We start from the raw sequence: 11,396 nt of genomic DNA on the forward strand, positions 1-11,396 counted from the left end.
TTAATACAATAATCATTGATAATTAATGGTAACGTGAAGCGATATATCGTTTAAATAATAATGATGATTTAAAGTCATAATCAAATATTTTATTAATAGATTTAATTTTAAATCGCTATGCAACCGTATAGGACATAATTGGAATAAATGTATTTAATATAAATCGCAAAGTCATTCGAGGTAAACATTTAAATATATAATTGATACTTCAAGAAAACCCACATAATATAATAATTATATGAAAAACATTATAAATGAAAATATAATGTTTAAAGACGAAAATATATTCAAATGGAGTTTTCTATTTTGAATCATAAAAAAAAATCTCAAACACAAATTTGGTCTGAGTTTTAAATGACACTACTAGCATAGAAAATACCAAGCAATTATATATTTGAAAAATAATTTAAGCAGATATTGTTTCATAGTAATCTGAATGCTAATGAGTTTTTGTTTTATCAAATTATTTTTGTTTTGAGTATTTTGATACTATACTGTAATGCTTGTCTTAAGTTTCTGTAGTTGATACAACGTGTATTGCACTAATCATTTTTCATATCCCTCGAACGTTTTAATATACTGATGAACTGCTTTATAACCTTTATAGTAACATTGTAGTTTATGAATATTGTAATACTTTGGATTATTTTTTTTTCTTATTTACCTTCGACAACAGAAACACAGCACATTTGCTGGATCCATAGTTGTGTGTTCGTATCTAAATATTTCTAAACAAAAATCGTCACGTTTTTTTTTATCTATCCAACATTGGCCTCGCGGGCATCCAAATCCCAATACTTGGCTTACGGACAGAATCAACAGAAAAGCGAAAATCACAAGTTTCACGTTGCGATTCATTTTGGTTTTGAAAAAATCTAGTACAACTTGTAAGTCGTCAGATTGGGTTCACCGTTAGATTTTGGCTGTAAATAGAAATAAAAACTAGATAATGAATATTGAAAAAACAAGGTTTTCGTAATATGATAATAAATAAGTAAAGGTTATTGAACCACCAACCATAATATAAATGCAATTAATTTATCGATGAAATATAAAATTATAGAGTCTGGTTTAAATAATGTTAATAATCTTGAATATTAAAACCCATTCCATATTATTGAAAATATACAGAACATATGTAAAAGTAATCAGGATTTAATCTATAATTTTATGTTAAAAATAAATAGGTAATGTAAAGTGCACTACGTTTATTATTACCATATTTTATATGAAATACGCAACTTTTAACTTAATGAAAACAAAATTAATTTTTATATATATTTATAAAAGGCTCTACAATTGTGTAGTTTTTCAAAAATATCACAGAAACATTCAGATAATTTATATTAAAATAAATTCAAATAGAAACATAACTACATTCAATTTAATAATATACAATGTAATTAACACTTTATATATAACAATTCCAAACCTAAAAAAAAATGTGACAAATTAAAAAGTTTAATTAATAAATATATCATCGGTAAAACACCAATATCGATCAATGTGTATCAATACTAGGTTATTTTATATATTATCCTGATATTGTACAATTGAATACAATTTCTTTCATTATTGATTTTATTCTATTAATTATTTACACTAAATGGCTCTAAAAAATGGAGTATAAATTAGAGAACTTAAATAAGAAAAATTTAAATTAGAAAAAAAAACAATTCATTTTTAACATTTTACTCGAGTAACATTTTACACTCGATAAAACACGGATACAGTTTACATATAGGATATTATGTTCACCTATTCCTTGGGCGTAGATTATATAATCATCTAATTGTACTTACCTTTTAAAATATATTATTGTAACTCACAGAGGTTTAAACTAGCATAAATAGCAGGAAGGTACTAAATAATTATAAATATCAATATTTCATCGAGTTCTATAAACTTACCTAATACAATTTATTTATTTAATTTTAAATATGATTAACTGTTTTTAACTTTAAAACGAAATATAAAGTATCCAAACAATGTTTAATATTATTTTTTAGCTATCAAAACAATGGTGGGTTGATTTTATTAAAACTAAATATACATATTTATTGTGTAAAATCCATAAAATATTTTATGGAAATATATAAATATAATAATATATAACATAAATGTTTAACCTTACCAAAACACTTTGATTGATATTTACTTTGAAAGTTGTAGCTCGTCGATCTATGTAACTGTGAATTGACTGGATGCTTTACTGAACACGAGCCTTTACACAGACTATGCGCACATAATGATAAGATCGCACCCCACTCACGATTTAAATAGTTCATCTCAAATAGGATAATTATATTTTTTAATTGTACTACACATCAATATTTTTTTTATCATAATCAGTCTAAGTGTTTTAAATAATATACAATAATTTTATTTTTATTTGTAGGGTCATTATTTATTGGTTTAATCAAAATAAGACTCAAATAATATAATAATAGTAATACATAAAATAATTTTTTAAAACCATAGATACTGAAGAAATGAGCGACGTCTGTGCCAAGGCCACAAAAAAAAGACATCAAGTCTTGCAATATTATTATACGAAACACAACGCACACATCCCAATCCTCAGTGTGCTGTTTTACATATTAATATAAAAACTCATCTATTTATTATTCCAACTTACTATTAAAAATAATGGATTAAAAATATGTTTAAAAATATAGTTCAGGCATTTATTATCTTGTTAAAGGCTATAATTATATCATTAATTTTCAATTGGGTCTTTATTATTTGTCATGACTTTTGAAGATAAACTATTACATTAATGTTTTTTATTTATACAAATACATTTCAATATTAAGTATTTGTAAATTTGCATTTTATTAACAAGTAGTATACAAGTACTTAAATCCTAATTACCAAAAGTCGTTTAAACTCTAATTATCATAGAAAGCATTTAAAAGTGAGTACCATCAATTATTAATTAGCGTGTTGGAATAATATTTGTGACATACATATTTAAAATATTATATGTAATAATAATAATTGTGGCTTGGCGTGGCGCGTTGGCTGCTACTAGTCACGGAATGCGACTGGAAGTAAGTAACGGCCACAGCTACTAGCTCCCGGATGGGTGACCAGTGACCACCCGGGTTCATAGTAGTTAAAAACCTTACACACATACACGTGTTTGCTATCTGCCATAACAATTGTAAAAACAACCTATCGTACCAACCTTATCCCTACCACAGCTAATGGCCTTAATCGCCGGGCTTAAGTTCAATAAAAAAATAAAAATAAATAATAACCTTTATTAGTGAAAAGAAATACCAATTTACATGACACAATAAAATATAGAATAAGTTCCAGTATATAATTGACTAGAGAAAAAGGACAGTTATTACTCATTAATAATTGAATACACCTAAAGGAAAAAAATACTGTGATCAATACAGATCAAAAAAAAATAATAAAAAATAAAAAAATGAAGTCACATAGTCACATAAACTCAGAATAGCTAAACGAGTGATGAATGAAAAAAAAATCATAATTATTTATTATAATAGCACTTAGCAGGAGACATTAAAATATGAGAAGAAAATTTTTTTGAAATATTAGTGACGTAAAATGAAGATTTATTTCTAGTATTAGGTAAATTTATTTTAAAACTAAGAGTTAGTTCAAGATAATCCAAGTCATTATTTTATAATTTATGGAATACTTTCAATATTAATAATTCACAGTATTGATCTGAATTCATAATATTCATTAATATCAAAAACACCATGATCAAAATAATAATCGGAATGATATGTTCATTGCACATTACATTGAACCTTAAAACATTATTTTTAACTTTTGGAACGCACATTAATTAATTTTAAAAGCTATTTTGCCATTTAAAACTCGTATATTCTAGTTTAAAACGTACTAGAGTCAAATATAACAATTTTAAAGAATAATTTCATGAACATCGGTAGGAACACGCTTAATAAAATTTAATTTAACCAATGACTCACTAGTTAAATTAAAAATATGGAAATTAAAAGAATATTTTGAATCAAATATAAAAGGTAAATCGTTTCATTAATTTATCTATTAATGAAAAGATTTTTCAATGTATATTTATAAAGCATTGAATCCTGTTGAAAGAAAATGAAAAAGTCTTACATATTTTGACTTTAACATGATGTACCTATTTACAATATATTACGATATTATATAATTATTCAACATCAACATCCAAGTATATTATCATAATATGTATTAATAAATTAAATGTATAAGTATAATATATATATCGAGATCAAACAAAATAATCGAGTCTGAGTGTTAATCATTGGGTGAAAAGGACTTATTATTTAAGTCTTTGGCTATAAAATCATGAACATTATAATTACAATTTAGTCTATAGAGACTACTACAATACAATTAAATTGTGTTTTATAGTAATTATTCTACTAGAATATCAGTAGGTGTACAATATATACAATACAAGTAATCATTGTCATTATTATAACACCCAAAGATTTCACCGACTGCGTAGTCTAAAATATTTCTGTAATGCTAAAAACGTGAAACACAATGATCACAATCAAATATTATTGTATGTTAAATGAATATACTAATATGAAACAAACAAATGATGCAAGTTTTGTGAACAATTCGCGTGGCCTACGATTTATGTGCTAATGGTGTATAATAGTAAAGAAGAGTGAACAAAAACAATCCAAATAAAATGTCATACAAATAGAATACCAATAGACTACTCACGACACTAATGTATAAATTGCGGCCAACCCATTAGCATGTTTATCATGTTCAACAAATAAAACACACTAATCGCATAACTCATAAGAAGTCATAAGGTCATGTGGACAGTTAAATTTTAGTCATTGTTTATCGAAATTCAGCTATACTGTTTATCAGTCACTATACGCAGTAGACACATCTACATTTAGAAAATTACTGCTTCATAAATCGAGTTCAGACCTAGGTTACAAAAACGATTTTAAATTTTAGCGTTCTCGTTAGACCATAATTGCTAAGAAAATGTATTTTAGATAAATAATGTTATAAACTATAATTTTATAGGCGATGTAGCAAAAAGTTAAGAACATTAAGAAATAAAATATGCGACACAAACATATTTAGTAGTCAGCGAGTTGGTATATGACGAGAAAAAAACGATTACGCATATACTTAATATTATATATAGTATAATAGTGAGTAATTCTCTGTATTATACGTAATGTTTTATCGTGTTTTTTCCCTTCAATAATTGTTCTTCTGTGTAATATTTTTAAAACGAGATATTTTGGGAAATGAATTCCTAGGTAGGTACTACAATAATTCAAGAGATCCAACATCATTACAAAGTATATGTTTTTTTGTTATCCTACCTATTCACTCAAAATAAAAAAATTTAAATAATAAACTATAAACAATTATAATTATTAAATAATAATATGTGTGTATTAAATTAGATGCAACTTACATTATGTTTATTGATTCAACATATGTTTTATTATTTTTTATACTCTAGTTTATTGTTATAAATCAGCTTATATGTTATTAGTTTGGTCAAGCACCAAAGTGTAAGTGGTGACCACTGTATTTGTTAATTTCGTAATTCTTATACATATTTCAGATACAAATTGTTCATAAAGTTATTTTACGTAAATATAGATCACTAATGTTTGTGTTGATTAATCAAACAACAATAGCTCGTTTTAATGTTGAGGATGGTGAGACCTACATAATTAAACACTCTGTATATTTTCATACTGCCATTAAATGAGTCATTTGACATAGTTGGTGGTGTTTCGCAAAACGGAAAAAAAAATTCAAAATCCATAGGTACTATATGTGTCTGAATATTGTATTTTATTACCACTCAGCATAAACAAACTTATAACATACTCAAATATAAAATAGTTAATATATTTACTATTTTTTTTTTAAACGTATATTTGTTGATTAACGTTTAATATATGCAGCTTTTTTAATAATGAATATACTCGTCGTCTCTTTGCAAATTATGGGTATCGAGCGAAAATCCGAACACGATATTATACTATTACTACATGGGTTTATAATGATATCATATACATTACTATATTAGCATATTATATTATTATCCACCATATAATCTTACGCATAAATCTTGAAATTTATTCGTCGGAACGCTGTTCGGGCTTCAGTAAAAGGGTACCTATGTGAAGATAATATAATGTACATCTGTGCGTGCAAAAAAATTAAAACGAGGAAAACTGGTTTTTCATACCGTGGTCGAAATTGCAAGGCCAAACCGGTGCCAACGTCCCGGACGAATAACCAAGAGCGCGGCAGAAACCAAAAAATAAAAAAAACTTGCACGCTACACAGCGGATTTAGCACTAAATAAAACGCCGAGTGTCCGATGATACGGAATCAGACGTCTCTGGAAATCGCCCGAAGAACCAAGAAATAGTAGTCCGCTGCAGTCAGTAATAATTATTGTTATAATAACCGTTCTGAGGACGAAAGAAACAAACATGAGCTCCTGCAAACTCGTCTTGGTACGTATTTTTATGAATTATTATTTTTACGCACCTCCCCAAAACCTACCAAATCGATCCATCGTGTTCATAGGACCACTATTATCATTCATCAGACCCGCAAATACATTTTTTTAAATGTCATAATTTGATAAGTGTACTCGAATAACTATGTTATACTTATACATTGAGTTTTTTACAATTATCTTGTTACCACTTACCAGTCAGATTCAATCCAGAATTAAATTTGGTATGGGTACATATTACTATGGTTTATGTCCATTCCGTCAAAACCCAATCAGTTAATATTAAGTTTTTTGACCAAATAACGTGTTTTTAATGGTTCCTAAAAAATTCCCAATTTCTACAAGATTTCTACGAGATTTTTGGAGTAGAAATACAATTATTATAATACCTACTGTCAAAATGTATGAACCTACCTCTAAATATAAATGAATAAATAACTGAAAAGTCCATTGAGGTTTTTAAATGAAATTTATGATTTATTGTTTGTAGTAATATTTGACTGATCGAATCAGAGGACTTAGGCACTAGGTACTGTCACGAACACATAACTTATGCATTACATTTTTTCCCACTGTTATGGATTGATGTAAAATTAAGTTTTAAAAATCAGGATTTACTTGAAGTGAAAAATTATAATAGTCAAAAAAGGTGAAGGAAAAGCTTGAATACTATAAGCTATAAAGTATAAATACGTGGATAATCGTGGTGACAACAATTTTAACTTCCCTATTTAGTATCTATATAGTTATGTTTAACCCCCATCATCGTATTACTACATTTCATTATATTTATTTTATTATATCAGATATTTTGTATGTGTATAAAATATAAATAAATAATTTTATTAGTTTGTATAAAATTACTTAAATACAGGCAGTCGACGGATTGAGGGTCGGTGAACTGGAAATTCATCCATACCATGTATTATGTTATATTTAGGCACTTACGGCCGAATGAAAATACAATATTAGGGGTAAAATATTTCTTAAGCCAGAATCAAACACCAAAAAATTAAGCTACCTATTTCGCTGCTTGATCGGTATAATATTATGTTTGTCTTATATTTTCTCAATCCAGACAGAAACTTCATTGCTCTATTTTTCTGAGCTTCGGTATTTAAAAAAAGCTATAGCCGTGTGAGTAGCGACTTACAACGCTCATCGTGTTTCATTACAATATTCATTCCAGGTATGATTTCAGAACGGGGATTCTAAATAAGTACTGTTGATTATTGTTGCGTTAAATATTGTTTCGTTCACAAATAATGTATTGTCCTACCACACCTTTATCTTCAATTCATTATATTTTATTACATTTCATAAAGATATTTGATTAAATATTATATAAAAAAAATTGTTTAAAAGAAAATTGTAAAAACAGGAATTATTATAAAATTTTTTTTAGTTATTTAGCTGCTATCAATATATTATTCGTAGCGTATATTCTTATAAAATTTCAAAACTCGTGCAGTATATTATGTGAAATCATAAATATTATTTTGTATGTTTCAGTGTGTATTTTTGGCAGCTACTCTAGCCCTCGCAACAGCTACACCTATTGGATTTATCGGGTATAGCAGTGGTTTCGGTGGTGGTTATGGCGGTGGATACGGAGGCTATGGAGGTCACAGAGGAGGTTACGATAGTTATGGAAGCGGCTATGGAGTAGGTGTTGGAGTTGGATTCACTGGAGGTAAGACAAACTTTAAAAATGACCGTATAACGATATCCATATTCAACAAATTATTTTTATTTTCCAGGTTACAGTGGCTACGGACAACAAGGGTATGGTGGTCATGGATACAATAATGGGTACGGTTACAATAGTGGATACGGAAATCATGGTGGATACTATGGTGGCAATCAGGGTTATGGACATGGCTATGGAAATGGCTACGGAAATGGTTACGGAAACGGCTACGGACATGGACACGGACACTATTAATAATACCTTATAATAATTATACCACAGGCACACCTCATTTTCCTTCTGAATCAAAGAGTATTATGTTTTTCAGTAAAATGTTAACCAATACCTAACAGTTCTCGATATATTTAATAAATTGAAGATTTTTTTTTATTTTACTTTTTTTATTTTTTTATTGATATTTTTTCTAGGTGGCTACAAATTAATAGTGATTCTTTATTATTTATGTATAAATGAGCTTGAGAACAACAATTATTTTCTCGAGCGGTTAAAAAATTGAGTTTAGTAGACTAGTAGTTGGTATCTAAATCAATATTATTACCATAATAAGTTGTTAATGTTATTTTCAATGAATTATTGACGGTCGTAAATTAAAACATGTTTTTTTAAATTATAAAAAAGCATTAAATATATACACCAGTATTTTATCATTAAAAGCTTAACCATATAGGTTTTAATCAATAATTATTAATATTGTGAATTCGTCATGAAATCAATAATTATCTATACTTTGACTTTTCAGTGACACTAAATGAAAGTATCTGACAAAAAATTTAAAACAAATTAATAGTTTTAATTAAAATTTACAAAATATGCAACATGTTATATGTGTATATGTTACACCTAAAGTGTTGAATTCCGTTATCTTATGAAATAACTAGGTAGTTCATAAATTATCTACGAATGCTAAAGCAATTTCAATCCTTCCCCTTAAATTTGATTTTTAAATTTAAAAATGTATGCATTTTAACAGTGATCTTACAGAATTGAAAAAAAAAATCATAAAAGTATATGAAATAAACAAACTTTATAAAAAATTAAATTTTTATTTCAGATTACATAATATCGCAGAACTAGTTTTATTGGTGACAGCAAATAAATGGTTTTGCTGTAAATATTACTTTTATACTTATACAGATTGGTCATATAGACATAACTCTTATACGCACACCCTGTTTTTACACACAATTTTTTTAACTATTACTATATTATGCACACATTCAAAAGACTCACACGCTAATAAACTCCTAAAAATATAAAAATGTTTGGTATTGACTATCGTATAATCTATCGTTTCACCTTAGAAGAGCAAATTACAAGAAATATATTAAGGGAAAAGTAGTTAAATATAAAATATTTTAAACTATTTTAGTTTAACACATTCATAATGTAATATTTACAATGATGCATTGGAGTGGCTATACATTTTAATAACACTGTACATTTTCTATCATGGATAGTGAATATTCAATTATTTTATGATAAACAAAAGTGCCTTGGATTTTAAAACAGACATGCACATTTCACTAAACTATGCGTTTAGAAATAAATCTCATAAATAATTAATAAAGGTTATCTATTATATGACAAATACCTAGCTATGAAACTTATCAAAAAAAAAAATATATATTTTATACAAGGGCCATTATACAAGGAAATAATCTAGATTAAACATCATTAGATCTCATACTGATACGGCGTTTTTATTGGGTATTGATATTTGGTGTAATGTAAGGACGAAGACTTAGGTTAAACCATTTTTAGGTGATCGTTAAATTCACAGTCAACATCCAGACAAAAAACCTATTTACTACGTTTGAAATCCAATCAAGAAAAAAAAAATAATAATACTAAATATAGTTAGTTATATTTACAAATTACTAAGTACATGTCATAATGACGAACATTTATTACGCAATCATAATTATTATGTCATCAAATGCTATAAGCCTCTACTAGATCATAGATTAAGCTAAATTAACGATGTAAATATTTATTACCAACTTCCAATTCTTAAGATTGTTGATTATCCAAGTATCAAATACTAAAATAAAATTAATGAATTGGATTAAAATCGATTACGTTTGAAAGTATTTTGTTTATGTGTCTTCTGTAAGCATGTGTTTTAAATGTTATAAAGGCTTTTGACTTACGAATAATAATTATTATAATAATATATACCTTATCAATGTATTTTATTAAATTATATTTTATATTTTAGTACCAAAACAAAATATAATGTACACAAAAAACTGTTTCGTCATTCTCACAATTAGCGTTTTTAAATACATTATTATGATTTTAAAAGTGCATGGATTTGAAAATTAGTTAGAAACAATTTATTTTTAGTGTAATATAATATAATAATTTGCTATGTATATTAAACACAACATTCTGAAATCTATGAAAAAAAATAGTATCATTATAAATTCAAAACGTTGGAAAATCATTGGGAAATAATATAGTAAAATATGCAAACATCCAGTGATCGACTTCATAAAAGAATATCACTTGATAATTCAATTTATTGTGATTAGTTATTCCAGGAAAATAGGAAACTGAGAAAATTTAAAAAAAAATTAAAAATAACATTCATACTTAAAAGGTTCGTATGTACAATGAAGAAAACAAGATGACAATAATATAATGTTGATAAAGTATTTTGCATATTTGTTCGACAACTAAATAGAAGAAAAAATATCTGATTTGACACAAATCGTGATTTTGGGTTTGAAAACTCTAAGTTAACTGGACAAGCATAAGGCAAAACTATATAATAATATTGAATAACATGTCACTTTTTTAGGGAATTCAATCCCATCTGAGTTGTATACTGAAAAATATGTACTTTTTTTTTTTTTTTAAATAATTGACTTTATTTGGAGAATTACAATCTATACATTTTTGTACAATAAGTAATATTAATAATATTTACACAGTTGACAGAGAAATAACATGAGGAGGAAATCACACATTTGTGACACCTCTTAGAATTATAAGTTTTAACTTAAGTTTTCAAATCACGGCACCATTTCCTCTTGAGGCGTCTGGTTGGGTTACCTGGAAGTGTTAGTGAAGCTAGCTCATTGATTAGTTGGTTGGGAATATCTTGAAGTTTAGCGTGGAAGCGTTTGTAGTAGGTAGCAGCTGTATTGTCGATGGAAGGTA

The 11,396-nt window shown here is 26.8% G+C and overlaps 1 protein-coding gene across 1 annotated transcript; it reads left to right on the forward strand.

Annotated features, from left to right (window-relative positions):
* Window positions 1–6,349: 6,349 nt before the first annotated feature.
* Window positions 6,350–8,605, forward strand: LOC111039769 (acanthoscurrin-1-like). The gene is given in 4 exon segments (XM_022323390.1): window positions 6,350–6,515; window positions 8,033–8,213; window positions 8,281–8,346; window positions 8,349–8,605. Coding segments are annotated over 4 exon segments (483 nt in total). The 5' UTR covers window positions 6,350–6,491; the 3' UTR covers window positions 8,561–8,605.
* Window positions 8,606–11,396: the final 2,791 nt, after the last annotated feature.

This window comes from Myzus persicae, unplaced genomic scaffold (genome assembly GCF_001856785.1).
Source record: "Myzus persicae strain clone G006 unplaced genomic scaffold, MPER_G0061.0, whole genome shotgun sequence".
Lineage (NCBI taxonomy): Eukaryota > Metazoa > Arthropoda > Insecta > Hemiptera > Aphididae > Myzus > Myzus persicae.